This window comes from Mauremys mutica, chromosome 2 (assembly GCF_020497125.1).
Source record: "Mauremys mutica isolate MM-2020 ecotype Southern chromosome 2, ASM2049712v1, whole genome shotgun sequence".
In the NCBI taxonomy this organism is placed as follows: domain Eukaryota; kingdom Metazoa; phylum Chordata; order Testudines; family Geoemydidae; genus Mauremys; species Mauremys mutica.
The window spans coordinates 43,649,564-43,674,764 of NC_059073.1; the positions used below are offsets into that span (position 1 = coordinate 43,649,564).

Here is a 25,201-nt window from a genome sequence, read left to right on the forward strand (position 1 = left end):
GCCACATCTCAGGCACAAGTTTTCTACCACCACAAATTTGGTTTGGATGATTTTAAGCTATAAAACTGGAAATAAAAAAAAATGGAGAAAGTGGAAAAAACCTTAAGATAGTAGCTTTCAATTTCAAAACAGCTAACATTTAAACTGAACTTGCAGCTAGTTAGCTAGGTTCACCAGAACATTACTCTAGTTCTACACTGGAGTAACTCCACTGAAATACAGTGGTGATCAGAACCAATTAGCTCATTAAAGGGCTAATTGTTTTTTATATTAAAAACGAAGTTAATTCAACAGCTGATATTTATCTTCGCATGGGTTTACAGCCTCTCTTCAAAGTATTTTGTACTTACAGGAGCACTTCATTTATTCACGCTGACTAGAAGACCTAGTGCAGATTACCAGATCAGTAAATGAACAAGGAAGTTCAAGGGCACTACATGGCCAAATGTACTTCTTGTTTTTATTTTGACACATACAGCTAACATCATTTAAAATACTGAAACTTATTTCACTAGCATTAGGATTTAACCTCTGTTAACATAGTTTTGTTTTGTTTTTGTTAAAGGCGAATATCCACATAAGGAATGCACCACTTTCATAAAGATGAACTTGTGACACAGCTGAAAATAAAAAGGAGCTGTTCAAGTTCCATATTTTACCTGAGCTCTCTCACCTTAGAAACTAGTAATCCTTATGCAGGTGTACCACACTCTCCCTTAAACCAAGGCTGAATTTGACCTGCTGTTTTGAAAGCAAATATCAAAGCCAACATGTACAGAGTGCAGTGGGCTGGCAAATGAAAGTTACTAGTTTTCAAATACAAGTCACTCTTTTTCCAGATTCACACTAACCTGTTCTGGGTACTTGCTCCCGACTATCTCTGCCACGGTGTTAAAGGAACCAGTATCGGGATAGGTCTTGGCTCCCATCTTCAGGGTCACAACGATCTTGGTGCCTCGGGAAGACATCCGTGCCATCATTTCGGCATCTTCCACTGAAATACAAGCTGTAGGAATCTTCGGCACATCAGATTGGTACTGCTGCCACCCAGTGTGAGGGCTACAACAATAAAGAAGACTGCGTTAATGATCTAATTTTGCAGGTTATTTTAACTACTCTAGGGTTATTAACACAGCACGTTTTGTTTAATTAATTATTAGTAAATAAAACTATATTGACGCATTCCAACCCTCCTTAAGACTTTCACTTTCCCCTCCAACAGATATCCAAAAGCTCTACATACTCCAACTTCATCAAACTTGTACTCTAACACAAAACTTTAACAGTAACCTCATATACTTTTATAACCACTGTATCAACAGATCAGCACATCTCACATTCGTTCACTTGGGAAGTTATTCTGTCTTAACTAGTGTGGCAGAATTCAATTTAAATGATAAATGTTGGCTAACATCAACTTCAGCTGACAAACTGAAATTGATGGAAAAAATCCATCTGTAAAGGTCAGGTGAGTGCAGCTTTCTCCCCGCACCTTGTGCCTGCAGGGATCAGGTGTCGCTAGCCCTGTAGCAGGGCAGGGAGCCCTCTGCAGGAGTGAGTGAATGGGGCTGTGACAGTAGTGCTGCAGAGGGCTCCCTGAACAACCACAGGGACAGCAACTCCTGATCCCTACAAGCACAAGGAAGGCTGTGGTCCTGGCGGGACAGAGTGGAGACCCCCAGCCAGGACTACGTGGAGGAGGAGCCATAGACTGTGGGGGAGGCCATTCCACTGCTGAAGGGATTCCTACCCAGGCAGGAACTGTTCAGCAGCCGGGTGGCCTGCCCCACAGCCGAGGGCTTGTTCTTCTCCTTGCAGCCTGGCTGGGGGTCTCTGCTCTGCCAGGTCAGGACCACAGACTCCCACACCTTGTGTCTCAGTGTCTGGGGCCTCACCCATGCAGGGAGCCCGTTGCCGCCCCCACAGTCAGTGCTGGGAACCCTTGGCCACCACACTATCAGTGCTGCCCTAACCCCAACCCTACCCCTTCTTAATTTCCCACAACTGTAAAAATAAAAAGTTAAATGTATTTTAAAAATAAAAATTGGTATTAATCACCAAATTGCAAAGAAATAAAAAAATAGTATTCTGCCAAGGCTACTCTTAACACTGCCAAGGTCACTGTGACCCACAGATCTTTGATGCCAACTGACTGGCAGTAGCGTGACCAGATATCTCGATTTTATAGGGACAGTCCCAATTTTGGGGTCTTTTTCTTATATAGGCTCCTATTATTCCCACCCCGTCCCAATTTTTCACTGTCTGGTCACCCTAACTGGCAGAGGGCACAGAGGGTTTTACAGGGATCCCCTGGGTCAGATATATGCATAATAGTTCACTGGAGGGGGTCATGTGAGGTCACTACCGAGAGCCAGTAGCTCACTAGTTGTCATAATCACTGAGAAATGGATGTACGGATAATACCTATGGAGTTATGTATCTATACTAAAATTTGTGTGTTCTTAAGGTCTTGGAGTTATGGCAGGCCACCAGGAGGTGATCTACCTTAGAAATGTTCCTTTCAGACAGGAGGTAGCAGACACCTAACTCCTGATCTGGTCATTTGTGTATGGTATGTCTCATGATGCAGGCCTACTTGCATACTGAGCCAGAGAAGAAGAGGTTGAGAAATCTACAAGATGAAACCAACAACAGGAGGTGTCCTGTTTGTGAATAAAGACAAAGGATGGAACTTGTACATCTTGTGGAGGGAGCAAAGGAACATTCTGGGTCCTTCACTTAGGACGCAAGCTGACAACGTGTCTCATGAAAGGAGGATCTCAGCCAACCTGGCTGTAAAGCGCTGCAAGCATTTAGGTAAGTGTTACTCTATGAGATAGGAGAGTATCTAGCTAGTTAAGTCTAAGCTCTAGAATGAGTTATGATTTTCTTTTATCTGTAACCATTTGTTTCTAATACTTTTACTTGCTATTACTTGGATCTCTGTGCTTTCTTACATAAACTTATTTCACAGATCTAATTGCTGGGTGTTAAGTGGCCTGGGTATCTGAGGTGGAACCATTAAGCTGGGGTGCACGGTTTCTTTGTAAGTAGTGAATCTGTGAATACTGTAAGGGTCCAGTGCACAGGAGCTGAACACTCCAGGGGGATGCTCTGAGGTCTCGAGGCTTTGAATGTGCCCATTGCTAACCTGCACACCCAGCTAACATGGGTATAAATAGCAGTGTAGATAGTGAGGATCTGCTTAGGCGAGTACAGACACAACAGAACACAGCTCTCTATGTGCCCAAGGAGCACCTCCCACATCTACAGTCAGCAATGTAGTGTCCCGCTGCTGGAGCCTTTCCATACCACAGTGAAAGGCTCCAGATGTGGGGAAAGGCTCCGCACCTCACCACCGCTGGAGCCTTCCCCTGCCACAATGAAAGACTCTGGCAGCACGGAGCATTCTACATGCCACCAGTGAGGGCCTAGAGGAGAGTGCTTGTATTGCTCATGGAGCATGGGAGCTGACCTCCGGCAGGCACAATCAAGGTTTCCTCACACTAAGGGCAGGTAATAGCGAGGTGCCCGATAATCCTGAGTACCCACAGGAAGCACAAGTCACTGCTAAAGTTTTGCGTGAGAGTGCGTTACAGTGGGTTCTTAAATTTTGAAGGATTCGCTACTTGATGACTACTACACCAGGAAGAAAAGTGGAAAGTATTCAGGACCACAAAAATAAGTGTTTAGTTTTCCAATCTTACAGAAAAGTGACAGACACTGACATTTAAATTCACTACTTTATTTATTTATGTCAGCATCAGACTGGAAAACAATAATGTGTTGTCTTTGAAGAGCAGTCATATGAGTGACTTCAGGGAAAATTAACACACCGCAACCATGAATAAATATCATGTATCTGCCTCAGAAAACTTCAGAATCCAATCACAATCTGGAGTCCTGAGAAAATGAGTGTTTTAATAGACTCTAGGGAAGTAAATAGCATATCCACTAGATGTAGCGTCCATGTCTCTCCTGAGCAGGAGAGAAGAAACTTCGCAAGTTTCAGCTCTTAGTTTCTATTCATTCTTTTATCAAAGAGAGCATTGAGGGGACATAGTTTCCATTGTAAGACTTTGTTTTCAGTTGCTTATAAACTTGGCCATACTCGCTACTTGGGTTGAAATTTTCCATGCCAAGTGTCTGTCTTAGGATGCGGTGGGTTGTTTTGGTTTGTTTTGGTTTTTGTGGAAAATTTCAGCCAAAGTGGTTTGCCATTTTCAACAAGTCTAGTGAAAAGTACATAATTTTATCCCTGTTACATTCTGGTGACTTTTTTTTTTTAAAGCTCTAGTACCCCCACAAGTTGGAGTAGGATTATGAACCTTGGCAGCCAGATGACCAATGTGTTACAGATCCCCATCCCCTTGAAAATGCACCCAAATCTGGCCAAAATTATAAACTTTTTTAAAATTGCATGTTCAACAGAGTCCTATTACAACTTTACAGCTAATTCCCCCCAAAATTCCATCTGCAGTGGACATGCTCCTGCTTGGGGCTGAGGCAGGACTTTCCCTTTAACTGCAGCTCTGGGCTGCTGGGGCCACTTCCAGATACCCAATTTGCCAGCAGAAAGACTCTCTCTCCTGTGCTCTCAGTGCAATCCCTGGTGATACCAAGGCAGCTTGGAGGAAGAACTGGAGGGAGGAACAGATTACAACAAGGAGCTTGGCAGGTATGGGGAGAAAGGGAAACTGGGACTGGCTAGGCAAGAAGATGGGGAAGGACACAAGTGGGAGAGGGAAGAGACTGAAATGAGATGAGAAGGTGGGGGAGACTTGGTCTGGCTGGGCAAAAAGATTGGAACTGGGAACCAGGAGAAGGATAGACAGATGTGAAAAAGAACCAGAGTGCAGGAGAAGAACTGGGATTACTGGACGAGAAGACTGGGGCTGGGATGAGAAGTCTGAGCAGTAGAGACTGGGCATGGTTGGGAAGGAGAGTGGGAATAGAACAAAGAGACAGATGTAGGGAAGACACATGACAAGGACAGGGTAGGAATGGAACCAAAGATTCCTGAGCCTCACCATTCCTCTGCTGTCAGCAAATATCTCTGAAACCCACTGGCAACGTGTCATCCTCTTGGGGGGAGGTGAGCTATGCAATAATTGATAGCAATAGTAGATTGTATTAGCTCACATGACAGAGGTGGTGTGGTGGATGTAAAGGTTCCAAGTCTGCTGATGGTCCAAGTGGGTGTCAATATGACACCACATTCTGGGATTTGTGTTTTCAGTTTGCTTTTTTAAAACCCTAGGAAATTATGCACAAAAAAAGTTAAAAGAACATTAAGGGTGCAGAGTCAGGCACTCAAAATTTTTAAAATGCCAGAATTAAAGTTACAGAGGCATCCTTAGTTCAGTCCCCTGGTGCATATCCATTATGACAGTCTTTAATTACATGGTCACATACTATGTTTCCACAGGACACCTGCTTCAGTTAGTTCACAGGATGGACAGTGCTCACTTAATGAGCAGCTATTCAGTATTTAATTTTCTCATCATTGTTCAATGTGTAGCCTCATGCCTTATTTACCAGAAGCTATTCAAACATTGCTATAGTATCTGAATGCTTCACAAACATTAATTCATATATTTTCACAATGCCCTCTAAGTGAGGGAGTGGTATTATCCCCATTTAACAAACAGGAAATTGAGGCAGAGAAAGATTCATGTCAAAAGTATCCACTAATTTTGGGTGCTGAATGTGAGATACCTGGAATCTGATTTTCAGAGTATTTGGCATTATATATAGGGCTCCGTGACTTCTGCAGTGGCCAGTGTGGCTGACCACAGGGCTGCCCAAGCAGCTGGCTCCAGGGCCAGCCACTCAGGTGGCCCTGGGGACAGTCACATGGGCTGTTGCTGGAGTGGCTGTGCAGTCAGTCACTCAGGCAGCCCTGCAGCCAGCTGCACCGGCTGCTGCTTGGGCAGTTCCAACAGTTTGCCCCGGGGATCACCTGAGCAGTGGCTGGCTGCTGTTGCTGCTGGCTCTGGCCCCGCCGCCTCCAGCAGTGACTCTCCAGGGTGCTCCCCCAGCAGCAACTGCCTCCCCAACATGTAGCCAGGGTATTTTTAGTAAAAGTCATGGACAGGTCATGGGATGTGAATTTTTGCTTCTTGCCCATGACCGATCCATGACTTTTACTAAAAATACCCATGACTAAATCATAGCCTTAATTATATATCAGTGTATATGTTCAAAGCACAGCTCCCATTGATTTCAGTTGCAGCTGTGAGTGCTCAGCACTTCTGCAAATCAGAACCTAGGGTCTCGGGTTAGGCACTCAGAAAATGAGGAACATACCATTAGTGACTGCCTGTAAAAATCATTGTTTAAGTGACTTGCCCAGCATCACAAAGGAACTCTGTAGCAGAGGCAGAGACAGAATCCAGTTATCCAGAGCAGCATTCTGCTGCTTTCACCATGAGCTCATCCTTTCTGTTCCTGAAGCCCCCTGCCTCATTCACTACACACCATCCAAATTCTGCAACAAATGAAATAGGGGTCCTACGGACAACAGTCTCCTTCAGTACACCACTCAGATTCATTCCCAGAGCACTATCCATCCTGTGCACTGAATGAGGAAGGGGACCTGTACAGGAAAAATATAGTATGATCTGTAACAAAAGACTGTATCATAATGAATATGCACAAGGGGACTGAATTAAGGTTGCCCTGGCAATCTTAATTCTGCTATTCCTTATTTTTTGAGCGATTAACTATGTAATCTTAATAATGTTCTTTTAATGTAGCATTTTTGCATGTATAATATAAAATGGTCTGGGAAAGATATCATTTTATTATATGGACTTCAAGTTAGACCACCACATCAGCAGCAAAACCTGGCTCTGGTCTTGGCAGAATGCTTGTCTGCTTCACTTTTCATAAGCATCATCTTAACAACATTATTGCAAATGGCAGCATGAACTCAACTCATTTATAAAGCAAAAGTAGTTCAACAAAAGATGTCAAATTAGACTAAACAATTACAAATTCTCACACAATACACCCTAAATTTTGTATACAATGTAAGCAATAAAAGCCTTTCACTTAGATATCTGCTGACCAAATAATGCAAACACACAAAACCAAATTCTGGACTCATGTAACAAGGAATAGCTCCACTGAAGTGCCTGTTTACATCAGTCTTAAATTTGCTCAAAGTTTTCAAAAACCAGGATGAGACATCTTATTTTGTCTCATGCCATTGCTGATTTTTTAATATCCAAAGCAGAACCAGGCAATAGAGTCATTATGGACCAAAACTGTCATCAGTAACTAGAGCTTTTAGCACTTTATATTTCAGATGTATTTGGGAATTCCCAAATTTCAAAGAAGCCATTTGAAGCAATGTGCTTAGTGGTCCCTGTTTATGACTATTTGTCACACAATTATACAATGCTGACTGGAATGACAAATATTAACATTGCAGTGAGACCCTGCCATGCCTATTAGGCAAGATTCTGAAGAGGCTGAAAACTTTGAAACCAACTCTTGTTTCTATGAACTTCCTAACTAGTGTGGTAAGGTTGGAAGGACAGATTTTATTGCTGCTTTCAAACCAGATCACGGACATACATACTGACCATTTTCTGCGTAGTGTATTATTTATTTTTTTTGGCATGTTAAAAATGCCTCGCTCTTGGAAATGTTAATACTGTGTTTAGCAATTAAGCATACAATTTGTAAGAGCTGAGTATGTTTACATGAAACTAATCTCATACTTTCACACATTTAGCAAGAATTCACAAGAGAAATGCTACTTTCTCAAATTCTTCCAGATTGGATAAAAACACTAGAAAATACTATTGAGGGAAAAATTCCAATGGCTAGGGAATGAACTTGATTACTTGGGCAGATCTTTCCAATGTTTCTCATATGAGTCTATAAAAAAGCCTCTTGCAATCTAGACAACATTAATGAAACACGCTACACTGATAACACTGTGCCTTTAGAACAAACATGTAAGGAACACCATCAATTTTAGAAAGAACTCAAGTAGTTTAGTATTAGAGGTACTGAGGCCCCCTTCCCCAACCAAATTTCTTTACCTTTCTAATCACATTTTCCTATATTTTTTAAGTGTTTTATGCCACAATGGGGATAAGAGACCTGCACAAATATGAGGGGAGACTGACTGTCTTTAGTGACTAAACACACATTGCTGTAAAATGCACAATTATTGGTCCTCAAGATTTTTTGAGCTACAGTAATCTTCACTGTTACTTGTAACTATAGTGAGTACAAAATTTTCAAACAAAACTGGGATTTGTAAATTGATGGTGTCCTTTTCAATTACTTTAGTAGCTTCCTCCTAAAGGGTCAAAATACTATTCAAAAATTATGGTCCTGATTCAGCAGAGCATGTTTCAATACTTTGCTGAATCAGACCCTACCATTCCAGTTCCGCAGCCCTATTCAGTCAAAACTCTGTATTAAGTTGAAAAGATTAAACTAAGTTAATAGCATTTTGCCTAAGTAATAACAGCTGCATTGTGCCCTATATGAAAAGGGAGACACTTCACCCACCACTAAATTTCAGCCATCTGAGTTTGGGGCAGCAACAAGGAAGCAAGAATGTATTTTGGCAAAAGTGCTTAGGTAAATCCCTGATCTTACAAGAAATGCCACAAGGTCTCATAGGTCCATGTAGAGCTAATGTGATTTCAATTTAAGTTCTCATCTGAAAAGATATACACAGTTACATTACAGGGGACCGATGGTGCAAGTAGAATTCATTTCTTACCAGTACACTGCACCAGCTAAAGTGGGGGGCACGTGATCTCCCGACATGACTCCTCCAGGCCCTGCCCCCAGCCTAGGGTTCCACGCTCTCTCCCTGCCCCCCCATGATCCATCCCACATTACCTGAGGGGGGAGGGGCTCTGTCTTCCCTCCCGCTGCACCAGAGACTTCTGAACCGCCAGGTTCTCTGGAACCACAGTGGTAAAAGGAGCAGTCCCGCCCCCAGCCCTGTCCTCCTGCAGGGCTGCTGTACAGACCCCAGACAGGACTCAGGAGACACAGCTGCATTGAAGGGCTGCGGTACAGCTCCTTCTGTATCTCTTCCTGTATCTTTCCGGTATGGAGTATGGGCTATAAATATCTTACTGGTACGGCGTGCCAGACTGTACCGCCCTACATTCACCACTGCATGGGGCTCAGTACTTTGGAATAATAGAAAGATGGCAGAATCCAGACTGATGGCCAAAGGAGTCTGTGTTTAATGTACTATACCATCCTCTCTGGGTAGGATATACTCATTTTGACTCATTAGCCCAGACCTTGCATAATTATTTCTGTTTTGTCCTTTAACATACTGTAATGTCACAAAAAATAATAAATTTTAAAAGTATGTGCAGACACAAAAAGCACATTTTCAAATAACAATTTTCAGCTACAGTGCTAGAAGTTATGTTTAATATTTTGTGGTGTGGTTGAGGCTTTACTCGGGATGCTGATGATGAGAGTTTCCAAAAAATAACCAAGATGAAAGATAAGTGACAAATCCCCTTATATCTATTCACATTCTGAGAAAACACGCAGTGCAACAACTGATACAAAATCAAGAACAATTTCAAAACCTTCACATTTTAATGAATCCATTCACCTGGGTTTCCTGGCAGCATTGTTTCTTAGCACTGATAGGCAGCATACACTGCACTGTCATAATTCAGTTTTATCACCACCTGTATTGATTTTTCTTCTACTGTGATTTCCCAAATGTTCAACTAAAAACTAAAAGCATATTTGTTTCTCTAATATAAATAGTGATTACATTTTCTTCAGATGCTCTATCCTAGAAGTTACTCTGTAAGCGTGACTAAAGTTTCTAGCTGACAAATTAAGATGTATACACCCTAGAGCCTCATGGGTAGTCTAACATTTTCAGGTAAAGTTAACCTTGGCTACATCAACAAACTATTTTCTCCACCATTAAATTTTTTTTAGATGGTAACCATTAGCTTTTTCAACTAACTTCTGTGTTGCTGCGAATTATTTTTTTTTAAAGCAACAGAATACACATAACAAGCTTAATTTGCTGTTGGCAGACAAGAAATCCCCTGGCAAGCAACTAGCTCAGTTGGTATCAGACTCTGCTACTGTCTCAAAAAGGTGCAAGTTATGGACTCTAAGCATCATCAACTTGAAAATGAGGCAATGCCACAGTGCTGTATACTCCCAATCCTAGATCAAACATATTGTTAAACTGGAAGGTGTTAATGGCTACCATCAAGCAAATCTTTGATTATTAGTCAATCACAAAGCTGGTTAAAGTCAATGGGTGTGCAAAGCATGCTTCATTCAGGTTAAATGGAAGGAGCAATTAAGCCCTTTTTACATAGTGGTAGCTGAAAAAGTACAAGCCACCACCCAAGGCACTGGGCTATCTGGCAAGATTTGTGCAGAGATGCCTAGATAAAACTAGAAGGGGACACTGATCATCTAGTCTTGTCTCCTGTACAACACAGGCCATAGGACTTCCCTGAATTAATTCCTGTTTGAACTAGAGCATATACTCTAGAAAAACTTGATTTAAAAATGGCCAGTGATAGAGAATCCACCACAATCCTTGGTAAATCGTGGTAAGAGCAAGACTCAACACAGGAAGGCTTTCCCTGGGACTGACTGCAAATGCAGGGGTTACGGGATGGTTAAGCAAGCTGTGCATGTGAGGCAGAAAGCAGAGAAAGTCAGGACACTGGCAGAGAAGTGAATTGTGAGAATGGTCCTGAGAAGGAAAAGAGAGACTGCGCTTCCTGGAGCACAGAACTCACTGGAGATGCAAGTTTGGAAGCTGGGAGCAAGAAAATGGTATGCCGTTTGTTTCTATCGTGTTAAGAGAAATGAGACTCTGGGTACATTCTTTGTAAATAAACAAGATTGCACCACAGAAAATACCTGACTATCATCATTTTCTTCTCATAATGGAAACAACCTGGCAAAGCCATGAATATTGGCTAACTGTTGGAGCCGAAGAGGCAACAGTATTAAACAAAACCAGACTAACCCCAATTCTTGAAACTTCCTACTTGTAGGTGGGCAACACTCACCTTCAACTTGATCCATTACCATATATCTTTTATCTTAGTTTATTATCCATCAGCAAGTCCTGTCAATGTGGCAGTACTCTTATCCAATGGAAAAATAAGAATTATTTTTGTAAGAGTCTATGGTACATTAACTCCTGCGGTATTTAGATGCCATTATGATAGGTGCTTTTTTTATAGATTGCTATAAGTCCTGAGATGCTAGATCTATCGAGTTCATTTCTTTTTTTGTAGTTAGAATTGGTAGACAAAGGTAAGTGCATCTAGCAAGATCTGTCCTTTACAAACCTAATAAAAGTATTATAAAGTCATGCTTTTCACTCAGTATATGCATGAGCATCCTGAACAGTTGTCAAGAATGAGCTAAAAAAAAACAAAAAATGAAAGAATTTAAAAAAAAAATCCAAATACATACCAATTCATGAGATGCTTGAGTGTTAAGGAAACCAGCAGAGGAAATTCAGGAGGCTCTGACAATAATTTTCACTACATGAGTGTAAGGAAATATAACTAGAAAAAGACAGACATGGCACATATCAAAAGAATGGTAGAAAGGAAAAAACCAAAAGAACAAAACAAAAAAGAAAAAGAAACTGCCATTCAATTAGTCTGCTGTCCATTCTGGGTAAAATAGACCAATATGGAGTCACTAAAGGATGGGGAAGAACAGATGTACTGCTGCAGTGCTCCTTGCAGAAGTTAGTTCTGACAATTTGTATTGGAGTCTTTGACCTTCCACAGCCCATTACTTTGTTTCTTGATTGCTAATCCTTATCTCCAAGAGCAACCTAAAATGCCCAAGAAACAAGCTTCATAGAAACCACTGTTTCAACTTCAATCAGATGCTGCCAAAGAAAATGCCTCTCAAGTCAAGGCCTTATAATACCATAACCTAGGTGGAAGGGTAGATGTGTCTTTACAAAAACTCCACTAAGATTGTAGAATGGAGGTTGGCAACCTTTCAGAAGTGGTGTGCCGAGTCATCATTTATTCACTCTAATGTAAGATTTCGCATGCCAATAATACATTTTAATGTTTTTAGAAGGTCTCTTTCTATAAGTCTCTGATATATAAGTCAACTATTGTAAGTAAAGTAAATAAGGTTTTTTAAATGTTTAAGAAGCTTCATTTAAAATTAAATTAAAATGCAGAGTCTCCCGGACCAGTGGCCAGGACCCGGGCAGTGTGAGTGCCACTGAAAATCAGCTCGCGTGCCACCTTTGGCACGCATGCTATAGGTTGCCTATCCCTGTTGTAGAAGAAAACAAACTGATGACATGAACACTAGAATGTTTACAAGAATTTATTTCAGCCATTATACACACAACTATATGAAAAACATTTAGATTGCAAAGTCAAGCACTCAGAAGTTAGGAAATGCCAGAATTAAGGTTGCCTGTACCGCTTCAATTCAGCCCCTATCTGTACGTGATTGTGATACAGTCTAATTATATGATCACATACTATTTTTTTTTCATAGGACCCTACCCTCATTCAATAGGGAAGTCCCACAGAAATTAGTGATAAAATAGCTGGCCTGGAACTTTACACAAAGGGGCATGATGATTATTATTAGTGAGTTAATTAAAAAAAAAATCTTGAGAAGAATGAGTTGCAAGTTAGCTGCCTATTCCCGTAGCAAGAACATCAGTTCTCATTGATAGGATCATACCCTTTTAGTGCCTGCAGTTCTCCATTACAGATCCTGCATTTTGTGAGGGATGCAAGGTGCAGAAAACACACAGTAATGATAACCCAGAAAAGACCTGACCTAATAGTGGGCATGCATAGGGTGCATCTGTCAAAATAACAGAATTTCAATAAATTAAGCAGCAAAATCTGAAGTGTGGAATGCAAGAGAAGCAAGAAAGACCAACTCCCTGCCTGCAGGTTCTCTGCAGACTGTTCCATCCCACAGGCAGCCAATCTCAGTCCCTCCTACAGGCAAGGCTAACTATCCAATCTGGGATCCCCTTGTAAAAGGGAGCCCACTCACAGGCTATATGCGTCCCATGGGGAATGGGATATGTTCTCCCAAACCCCCAACTCCAGAAACATGTCCTGGCTAGAATGGCCAAAATGTCATATTATGCAACAATAGAGATAGCCAATTGTTCACATAAAAGCATTTTTCATTGAGAAAGTCCTTTTAAAAAAAACCTCAAAGATGTTCAAGGAATAAATCTAAAAAAGAAATCAATTATTTTTTTCTAACATTTGACAGAGATTCTGAGAGAAAAGTTTTGCTTGCTAGTTGTGTGTGTTTGTGCGCGCGTGTGTGTGTTCAGTAGTCACCATTTCTCATGTGGGCTACAGGGGGAGCTTTTTCATTTATTTGTTAATTTTTCTCTATTTACTGAATTTGGGGGTTATTTCTACCCTTGGTTTTTGTCAGGTTTGATCTGTCAGCTTAATGACACAATGGGATTTTTACAAAACCAAAAATCTTCATAACTGAAAACTATAATTTTTAAAAAAAAATTGATGAAATTGTAACAGAAAATTTCAAAAACTAACAAAAATACTTTTGTATGTTTTTGACTGGTCTCAATCAGTAGGTCTGTTCTGTATATACACACACACACACTGAGTCTTATCTGCTGACTTCAGAGACCAAAAATAAGTTTTTACTACTTTTTATTCCCATTAGCACTACAGAACAGCTATGCGAGAGAGAGATCTGGATTCTTTTCTTACATGTGCAGAGTTGCTAATAAATTGTAGTTGAAGGCCCCAATTTTGCCTCCATTTATAAACTTGTGAAGATGTTAATATGTTTATAGTTGCTCCCCGGTTCCCAAACATGTGGTATTTCCCCACAATGCACTTTAATCGCAGCAGATTACTGGTTGCTAAAATAAATAATAAGACTCTTGTACTACCATGTGCGAAGGTAATGTTTCCTGTTATCAGGCACAGATTACTCACTTTGTACTGTATGTTACGTAACACTTTCAAGATTATTTTGAACTAACATTTAATTGATGCAGTATCTGTGAAAGTATTTGTAAAATCCTAATAAACAGTATGAGATACTCAGGGCCAGATCTCATAGGCCTTAAGCAAGCAAATGTTTCATTGCAAAAAGAGTAGGGTATCAGTTCCTCTACCACATGGATTCCATTATGATTAAGATTTGGGAAGCATACATGTATCCAACACTATATGTTCATTAAAAATAGGCTCTGCCAAACAAATCTAACAGCTTTGGTGTAATTATTGGTTTACTAGACCAAGGGAATGCAGTGAATACATATTTGTATTTCTCTAAAGTATTTTCTTTAGTGCCACATAGCCAAAGGAATTATATAATAACCAGATAGATTTTTTTTTAAAAGCTACAGCATAGATTAGATATGGTTTGACAAACAAAGAGCAGAGAGCAATTATCAATGGTAAAGCTGCCAAACGGGAACCATATAACATGGAGTCAGTACTGGAACTGTAAGGACTGTTGTACCAGGGAGGTAGAAGAATCTTCACAACCAAATTCAGTCTCCAATATAAAATGGAAGTTCACATCAGCCATACTTCAGATGATGCTTTCTGCATCTTATGGTCATTAGGATGATCTTCTAGCAGTGACAGTTTCTTAAGGGAGTCAGTTAAGAAATACACCTGTTTGGCCTCCTCAGGCTCCTTTCATGAACTACCCAATCTTCTTCCTCCTGAGTTTATATCTTTACCACCCTCTGGGAATACAGCTGCCTGCTGAAAGTTACCCTCCCTGGGTATACCAGCAGTGGGATTCTGAAGGGAATGCTGCTGACAGACTTAACTGTCCAGCAGCTGTGAGGCTTCTGTCTGTACTTTTTGTTTGTTTACCTCTTGGCTTTCCAAGGCCTAATGCAGGATCCTTGTTTATATCTTCAGTGGCCCCACATGGGAGAACAGATTTAAAAACCTGTGCGAAAAAATGTAAAACATACACCTCTGAAGAAAGATAAACAGATCCCAACTGCGTGACATCTTCAGTATCTGGATGGCAGAGAGTTTGACAAAAACTAACAACATAGGGCTAACAACATATTAGAAAACTAAACGTAAGCTAGCTAGAAGGCTTAACTATTATAGCACAGGGTCCTCAATACCATCTTCATTTAACAAAGTTCACTACTATGGATAGGGGGAAACCATGTTACAAAAACTCCAGAGGTAGGCAAATGGATAGAGAAAACACAGCTTCCACCACATAGAGACCCATTCCTATGTTCTCACGTGCAGCTCTGCACTGGAGTTGTGGATAACACTAGCTAATGGGGGGAAGGGGACTAGTGGTTTGGTCAACGTTTCCTATAGTAAAGCATATAGGCACTAGCAGGAGGGATATTTGGCATCTGAGTCCCCCTGTTGTGTGGTACAGAGTATTGAGGGGAGGGTCAGATAAGGTACCCCACCCTCTTGAAAGATGGGAGAATGGGCCACTTTCAAAGAGCTGAAAGGGAAGCAGATTAGCTTGGTGCCACTAAAGAAACTGATAGGAAAGGGGGTTACACTTTGCTGAGAGTCAGACCCCCTCCAATCAGAACAATTCAAAAGGTAAATAGAGGGTAGAAAAGGGGCTATGGCAGTGTGGTTGTTGCGGGGTTGTCTCTGAGGTGGAAAATGAATGGGTTTTTTCCACTTCCCTCCTTCATCCACACTGAACACCATTCAGAGCAGCATTCACTGTCAGTCCCTCTTCATAAGTTCTGCAGTGCAGATGCATAAACCCATGTTATGCAGAAACACACTCAGGAACAATTTTAGTTAACATGTTTGGTACTGGAATGTGGGCAGGGCTCAGTGGAGATATAATTATAGTCTAGAAACAGGAGACTCAGGGGCACATGAGTGCAGTTTAAAAATCCTTAAAGGTAACAATATAAATGAAGGAAAGGAATTCTTCAGCCTCAGAAGATGGCAGGAGAAAGAACAATATCCTAACACTGAAGGAAAAGGTTTAGGCTAGATAACAGGAAAAGTCCTTAAGAATAACTATGCAGTGGAACAGGCTATCAAGCATCCAAGGCATCATCACTGCAGATATTTAACAAGGGGAAGTACAGCCATTAGTGGAAATAATAGAGCAAATGTACAAAATATACACAAGACTAGATAAGTCAGTGATCTTGTATGTCCTGCTATGTATGGGTTTAATCCTGATTCTACTGGCATCCAGGGAAAAATATTCATTGTCTTCAGTAGAAGTAAAGATCAGATCTTATAAACTCTATGTTTTAATGAGCAGCTAGAAGGAAGAGCAAGTGTTTGAAGTTACAGGTTAGAAACTGAAGATCTAGTTCCACTAATAAATGGCCCTTCATGCCTACATTAATATCCAATATCTCACCAAGCAGTAAACAAAAACAGCAACCAGAACCTCATCCAGTAGGCTGCTTTGTTTTGTGAAAAGACAACCCAATTACAAATATCTTTGTTTTGTAAATTCATCCCACACTGATATATACTTTCATTTCTATGGAATATTAAACTCATTTTTGTTCTATTTAGCAAGAAAAAAACAGCAAAATTCTCTATATTAAGCTAAAGAATCTTCAGTATAAGAGGATGACATGTATTCTAATAAAAAAAAAAGTATTATAGGAGTGTGTGCCATTAATTGCCCCTCAAAGAGCAAACTTCAGTACATCCACATTAAGAGCACTAACTCAATTATTAGGTAGTTAATGTAAGGTAGAGTGAAATATATGCTTGAATGATCATCAATATTTGCTCAAAGTGATATAAGTATGTAGCACTGCATGTTACATTTATTTGACAAGCTTGTTCTTCAATAAAGAGATAAATTATTCAATGGTAATAGGCAGGGAAACTTATATCTCACTAAAGTACTGTATATATGTTACCTCTAGATAAAATGATTGAATCTAGAAACAGCGTTTTTCCCTTCTATTGTCACTTTTCAAAGTCCAAACCTTGAAATCTATTGTAAATAAAAAAAGTTCCTTTTAGATATAAGCCTTTTGTTTAAAGCCTATTATATTGTATATTATACATTAACTTTCTTTATAAAACTGGCATATCCTCAAGCAGTGAGGAAAGATGGCAGGCAGAACAAAGTGAAAAAAAATGTTCAATTGCCAGTCTGAACGAGCACCACATTCTCCCTTTCACTGAAAGAAGGCACCTAGTTTCATAGAACTATTGAAGTTTCCTTCTTGTTATGCTCTTGGGAGTTGGAAGACAGGATTTTGCTCCTAACATTTTGACATTCTAAACTAGATGAAGTCCAGAGATCTCCCCATAGCAGCATAGTTCCTCCAGTGAGCTTGTTATGGGCTTAAGCAAAGACTGGGAAATGCAGAAAAGTTTTATAGTAAAAATGACAGAAAGGAGAAAGGTTCCTCAGGAATGTCCTGTGAGTATTCTGGTGATCAGTTTGGGATCTATAGAAGATAGGAAATTCCCTGGTAGATGGCAGTTTCCATTGTGAATCAGGTTTGGGGACTTTCTGGAAAATGTGTTCAAAGCCTTGAAAACTAGGACATTGTGAAAACTACAGTCTCTTTTGGGAACATTCAAAGATATATAGAAAAAACCTGAAAGTTTCTTCTTCTGAGGCAGAGATTTTCTTCAATAGGTGGAAGTGGTAGGTGCACTAAGTAACTGTTTGGCTGAGGAATTGCCACTTCCACAACCTGAGCCACAGATGTCTTCTGAGTACTATGGTTGGGCCATAGGGTCTAGAAACAAACCAAAAAGTCAGTGCTTACCCGAAACAAGAGGTACAACACCAGATATTTTCTGCAAGATGGATCCGAGCTTTCATTTTCAGCGATAAGGAATATAGTTATGTAACAGGATCATTTGTCCATGATGAGAAATCCCTGCAAAGAATTTAGATGGCTAGAGAAAACATCTCAATATTTCATTTTAAGAAACACTCTGCTGTAAGCAGAAGTCTCCAGACTCCCTCTCACTAGAAAGACAATAGCAGCACCGATCTTAGGAAGGAGAGAGAGAGTTCAATTTGCTTTTCTTTACTGAGCAGATCTTTTGGATTTTCCTACTGAGTTTTCTGGCCTTATCCAGTCATTTCATCTCAGTGAAGATGGCCGCACAAGGGGACGAACATAAAGGAATCTAAAAGCTCCCCTTTTGAACCTGAGGGGAAATGCTTTCTAGTTTTGCTGTTTGACTTGATTTTCATATTGTCTTTCTTTTCTCTGGATTTCTTTGCCTCCGGCTGAATGTTCAGTGTGCTAATAACCTATAACATGGTCTTGGAAGATTCAGAAGAAAAACAACCTACCATGTACCTCATGCTACGAACCCTTGAGTTCAGAGTCAGAAAGTTTCCTTTCCTCAAAAAGGAAAGAAGCACTGCTGTTGGATAGGGAACCCATTCTCTGGTGCTTTGTCTTTTTCTAATTCTTTTAAAAGATTGATTGAAGAACTTCACCACAAATCTTTGTTCTTTCTTCCTTTTTAATCTTTGAGACCTTTAGAACCTTTAACATCAGTTGAAGGAGGAGAAAGACTTGTATCAATCCTCCTCTTAAATTTTATTTGATTTATTTTCCTTTGTTAAGAGAGAGCAGGAAAAGACTGTCCAAATCAAAGAAATGTTCTTTCCATGCACTTGTTCATCCAACTTGTTGAGGAAAATGTTTTCTGAGAATCAGGGTGGACTAGTGATTTGCATTAGAATGTAAAATGGTGATCATCATCTTGATAAGGTATGTTCAAATCTAGCTAGTTTGTGTGCTGGAGCCGTGAAGCTGCAGCAGCAGGCACTTCACTGTGGTCTAGCTTCACAAGTAATCACCCAGGGCTATGGGCAGGCTGGTGCAAATTAGATTAAAGATAGCTCTGGTGTGTCTACATGAGTTGCAATCACATTCCGTGATTGCTGTCTAGACATGCCCTTCAGGGGCATAAAAAAAATATTCGAAACCACAATAAGATTGTCAGATGTAGGTCAGATAGAGAAAGCCCAACCTGCCTAATAGAGTTCTGATATAAGAGTTGTGGAGGTGGAAGATGGAAAAACTGTACATTCTCTCTACATGACATGGGGGTCAGACACTTCTGGTCTCAGGCTACTGCTAGGAAAAGTTAAGTGCAGGAAAGAGTATTCCAATGAGACAGTTATACACACAAACACACTCAAGACAGCACCAGTTTAACATTAGGAGAACAAAGTGCTGCAGAACACTTCTCCAGCTAAACAACAAAAGCAAAAGGTAGAGCTTTCTTCTCCCCTGCCTATTCACTTCAATGAGGTGCAAGACCTACAGTCTCACAAAACACTAAACAGGGCAATTTTTACCTCTTGAAATTAAATAAAAACCTATGTTAATGGCACCTTAAGATTACAGCTATACACTCATGCATAATACGAACAGGCAATTTATGAGGATATTTGAGTGTCTACCTTAGAAGCTTGCATAGTGACAGATTTCAGAGTGGTAGCCATGTTAGTCTGTATCAGACAAAACAACAAGGAGTCCTTGTGGTACCTTAGAGACTAACACATTTATTTGGGCATAAGCTTTCATGGGCTAGAACCCACTTCATCAGATGCATGGAGTGAAAAATATGGGAGCAGGTATAAATACATGAACAGATGTGAGTTGCCTTACCAAGTGTGAGGTCAGTCTAATGAGACAATTTAATTAACAGCAGGATACCAAGGGAGGAAAAATAACTTTTGAAGTGGTAATGAGAGTTGCCCATTTCAGAGAGTTGCCAAGAAGGTGTGAGTAACAGTAGGGGGAAATTAGGTTTAGGTTGTGTAATGTAATTAGTATTAGGTTTAGGTTGTGTAATGACCCAACTAGTCCAAGTCTTTATTCAGGACTAATCTGATGGTGTCCAGTTTGCAAATTAATTCCAGTTCTGCAGTTTCACATTGGAGTATGTTTTTGATGAAGTGGGTTGTAGCCCACAAAAGCTTATGCCCGAATAAATTTGTTAGTCTCTAAGGTGCCACAAGTACTCCTCTAAGGTGCCACAAGGACTATGAGAGACTTAGCTTTTAATTTTTTTTTTTTTAAATTTATGACCATTGTTGCATTAACTTTTTTCTTCATTTAATATGCACTAGGGGGGAGATTTTCAAAGGCACAAATGGGATTCCCCTTTCTGGCCTCTGAAAACCTTCATATAGAAGAAGCATTACCTACAGGCTACTATAGGCAATGATTTGCAATGTGGTTGTTTGACTGCCCCTAACGACCAGAGACTGATTCTTTTACCTTACCTGAGTGGTAAGCAAGTTTTACTGAAGAACAGTTAGGCTTATCACATTATAAATTGCAGCTGCACTCACTATTCCAAGTAGCTATGCTAGTTTTCTCATGGATATGTCTAGTCACATTGACAAGTTTATGGACTAAGATGCTAACAGAAGTATTGGAGCATAAGCTTTCGTGGGTGAATACCCACTTAGTCTGTTAGTCTATAAGGTGCCACAGGACTCTGTCCAGACTAACATGGCTACCCCTCTGATATTTGGCACGTTTGAAACAAAGAACTCTGTCTGACATTCTGGGAAGTACTACTTCTACTCTCCAACACTATGAATGCTGAAGAAAAGGAAGGAACATCATATAGTTAGGGCCCTACCAAATTCACTATCCATTTTGGTCAATTTCACGGTCATAGGATTTTAAAAATAATAAATTTCATTATTTCAGCTAGTTAAATCTGAAAAGTCACAATGTTGTAATTGTAGGGGTTCTGACCCAAAAAGGGGTTGCAAGGTTATTGTGGGGCGGGGGGGTGGTATTGCTACCCTTACTTCTGCACTGCTGCTGGTGGCGGTGCTGCCTTCAGAGCTGGGCATCTGGAGAGCGGTGGCAGCTGGTAGGAGTAAGGGTGGCATGGTAAGGTATTACCACCCTGCTTCTGCGCAGCTGCCGGCAGACCTTGGCCCTCAGTCAGCAGCCGCCAGTCTCTGGTCGCCCAGCTCTCAAGGCCACACAGAAGTGGCAATACTGTAACCACCCTAAAATAAGCTTACAACCCCTCCCTGAAACTGCCTTTTGGGTTAGGACCCCCAATTTGAGAAACTGTCTCCCCCGTGAAATCTGTGTAATAGAGGGTAAAAGCGCACAAAAGAGCAGATTTCACAGGGGGAGACCAGATTTAACATTCTGTGATACATTTTTCATAGCCATGAATTTGGTAGGGCCCTACATATAGTGTTGTTACAGCCTTGGATCAGTGACCCCTTGTGGATGCTCACTAGGTTGCTGTAATAGACCCAAAACTTGGATCCCATTTGCTTCTAGGCTAGTGAGGTCTGGACAGATTCATCACTCCTCAAGCTCTGGGCTTCTCGGCAGAGTCCCGAGATCCAGATCCTCTATTTAGCACCCTTTGCTGAGATATGGGAACTCTGCATTCCAACTGTCTAGACCCTGAAGGAAATGTTGGCTCTCCCAAGCCTCCCCAGTAGCAATTGCATGCTCCCAAAACTTCCAAAGCCACGAACCCTCAGGATTACTGTTTCACCCTTTGGAGACTACATGACAGTTAAAGCAAGAAACACCCAGACCTTGCAAAGGAATTTCTAGACCAAATCAGATTTTATTCATAGACAAAGCACAAGAGATACACAGATCTGGGGGGGGGAGGGGAAAATCCTGCATGAAAAACCCTCCCTAACCGCTCTCCGAGCCTTTTGAGTTTTGGTCAGTCCTTTCAGAGTCCCAAGAGCGGCCGTCTCCTCCTGCCCAGTGAGAGGGAGCCCTTGCTAAGAGCAGCTCCTCAGTGGTTTCATATCCTTTGTAGGTGATCTGTTTTTTTGGTTACAACTCACCTGAAGAGTAGACTGGGAAAAGTGGTTCCCCTGGGCTTATTCTAGGTTGCTTCCATCTGAACGGAAGACCATCCAGGTTAATTATGACTGATTGCGTTCCATTGCTAACCCTCTGATAGTAGGCATATAGAGTTGCTGCTAACACCAGAATATCCCCGTCCAAGATGCAACAGTGAAGGCACAGTGCAATTTACAATCAAAATGGTGTTTATAAAACAAAATGGAGTATGCAGACAGATGTATATGGCCATGTTAATCTGTCACAAGCACCAATAATAATTATACTCAGCACTTATGGTTATGGGATATGAAAGTATGCTTAAGTATTTTCCTATTTTACAAACAGGGAAACAGATTAAGTAAGTGACTTACTCCAGGCTCCACAGTGACTCAGTTGCAAAGCCAGAAACAGAACTTCCAAATGTCTGGCTTTAATTCTGATGATCCTTCAAGTCTACACTAGAAAATTAGGTCGAATTTATAGAAATCGATCTTTAGAAAGCGATTTTATACAGTCGATCGTGTATGTCTCACTAAGCACAGTAGGTTGGTGGAGTGTGTCCTCAATACTGTGGCTAGCATTGACTCACGAAGTGGTGCACTGTGGGTAGCTATCCCACAGTCCCCGCTGCCCATTGGAATTCTGGGTTAAGTTTCCAATGCCTGATGGGGCAAAAACATTGACGACATGTACCCCAAACGACCTGCGACAGTCTCCCCTCACTCTATCCCTCCCTCCTTGAAACAGCAGACAATCATTTCGCACCTTTTTTCCTGGGTTACCAAGGCAGATGCCATAGCACGGCAAGCTTGGAGCCTGCTCAGCTCACCGCTGCTGTTCTGAGCATTGTAAACACCTCACACATTATCCTGCGGTATGTGCAGAAACTGGCTATGAAACCCCAGCACAAGGACAGTTGTGAGGAGGACATGGACACAGATGTTCCTGAAAGCATGGGATGTTGCAATTGGGTCTGCATGGCGGCAGTGGGGCAGGTTGATACAGTGGAATGGCAATTCTGGGCCTGGCAAACCAGCACAGATTGGTGGGACTGCATAGTGTTGCAGGTATGGGATGATTCCCAATGGCTGCGCAACTTTTGCATGTGTAAGGTCACTTTCATGGAACTGTGTGAGTTGCCTTCCCCTGCCCTGAAGCACAGGAATACCAAGATGAGACTTGCCCTGACAGTTGAGAAGCGAGTGCCGATAGCTGTGGAAGCTTGCAATGCCTGACTGCTACTAGTCAGTTGGGAATCAATTTGGAGTGGGCAAATCTACCGTGGGGGCTGTTGTGACCCAAGTAGCCAAGGCAATCACTAACCTTCTACTAGCAAGGGTAGTGACTCTGGGAAATGTGCAGGTCATAGTGGATGGCTTTGCTGCAATGGGGTTCCCTAACTGTGGTGGGATGATAGACGGAATGCATATCCTTATCTTGGCACCGGACCACCTTGCCAACCAGTACGTAAACCACAAGGGGTACTTCTCAATGGTGCTGCAGCACTGGTGGATCCCAAGGGACGTTTCACCGAAATCAACATGGGATGACCGGGAAAGGTGCAGGACGCTTGCATCTTTACGAGCTACGGGCTGTTTGAACAGCTGCAAGAAGGGACTTACTTCCCAGACCAGAAAATTACTGTTGGGGATGTTGAAATGCCAAGAGTTATGCTTGGGGGACTAGCCTACCCCTTGCTCCTATGGCTCATGAAGCCATACACAGGCAGCCTGGACAGTAGTAAGGAGCAGTTCAACTATAGGCTGAGCAAGGGCAGAATGGTGGTAGAATGTGCATTTGGATGTTTAAAAGCTCGCTGGTACTGTTTGCTGACTAGGTTAGGCCTCAGCGCAAACAATATTCCCATTCTTATTGCTGCTTGCTGTGTGCTCCATAATATCTGAGAGAGTAAGAGGAAGACATTTATGGAGGGGTGGGAGGTAGAGGCAAATCGCCTGGCTGCCAATTTTGAACAGCCAGACACCAGGGCAATTAGAAAAGCACAGCTAGGCGCGCTGTGCATCAGAGAGACTTTGAAAACCAGTTTCATGACTGGCCAGGCTACAGTGCGACAGTTGTGTGTGTTTCTCCTGGATGCAAACCCACCCCCTTTCTTGATTTTAATTCCCTGTAAGCCAACCCCCCTCCCACCTTCGATCACAGCTGGCAAAGGAAATAAAGTCACTATTGTTTTGAAACCATGCATTCTTTATTTATTAATGTAAAAAAGTGAGATGACTGACAAGGTATCCCAGGTGGGGTGGGGGAGGAGGGAAGGACAAGGCCACATTGCTTATTGTAGCCACACTACAAATCAAAACTGTTTGAATGACAGCCTTCTGTTGCTTGGGCCATCCTCTGGAGTGGAGTGGCTGAGTGCCCAGAGCCTGCTCCCACCCCACTCCGCCTGCATCTTGGGCGTCTGGGTGGGGAGGATATGGAACTTGGGGAGGAGGGCAGGCAGTTATACAATGGATGCAGCAGCAGCAGTCTCTGCTCTTGTTGCCCTTCCTGCAGCTCCACCAGATGCCTAATCATGTCCGTTTGCTCCCCCATTAGCCTCGGCATCTGCTCCTGCGTGCTCTGATCATGCTCATTAAATGTTTTCCTAGCCTCTGCCACCAAATGCATCCATGCATTCAGCTGTGCCCTATCAGTGAGGGAGGACTGCATGAGCTCTGAAAACATGTAATCGTGAGTGCGTTTTTTTCACCTTCTAATCTGTGATAACCTCAGGGACGGAGATGATACGGGGAGCAGAGAAGCATTTGCACCTGAAGGGGGGATAAAGAGGGAGAGTAAAATTTAAGAAGATACATTTCTGAGAACAAAAGGGAGACTCTTTCACAGTGAGTCAAGCAATTCACAGCAGACCGCACATGTGCTTTAGGTACAAGGTCGTATTTTGCTTTTAATATTGAGCACTGCTAGTATGGTCACACATCACACACAGCTGGGCAACAGAATTCGGTTTCCAGGCAGCCATGGTAAGCCAAAGGGTACACGGGGTTGGCTTCTTTCGCCTTCATAACATGTGGGAATGGTTTCAAACTGCAGTGCCCTCCTTTCCCATAGCACGCAATGCCAGTTGGGTTTGCCATTTAAAAGGAGGGGGCTGCGGTTTGGGGATGGATGTGCAGCACACCCCTTCCCCCACCGCGTGGCTATTCTCAGAAATGATCCCTTTTAGCCAAGCGCAAACAGCCCAGCATGAACGGGATCCTTTTACTGTTCCCTTAGAGAAATTCCCCTATTTCAACCAGGTGACCATGAATGATATCACTCTCCTGAGGCTGACACAGAAAGATAAAGACCGAATGTTGCATGAATGCAACCAAAACCCAAGACCATTTGCTGCCATGCTTTGTGCTG

At 41.8% G+C, this 25,201-nt stretch overlaps 1 protein-coding gene across 1 annotated transcript in view; it reads right to left on the reverse strand.

Annotated features, from left to right (window-relative positions):
- The window catches only part of CPQ (carboxypeptidase Q), a 228,991-nt gene that overhangs the window by 147,363 nt on the left and 56,427 nt on the right, over positions 1-25,201 (reverse strand). The window contains exon 4 of the mRNA XM_045008096.1: positions 852-1,059. Coding sequence (XP_044864031.1) covers positions 852-1,059 — 208 coding nt within the window. The remainder of the gene's footprint in view (positions 1-851; positions 1,060-25,201) is intronic.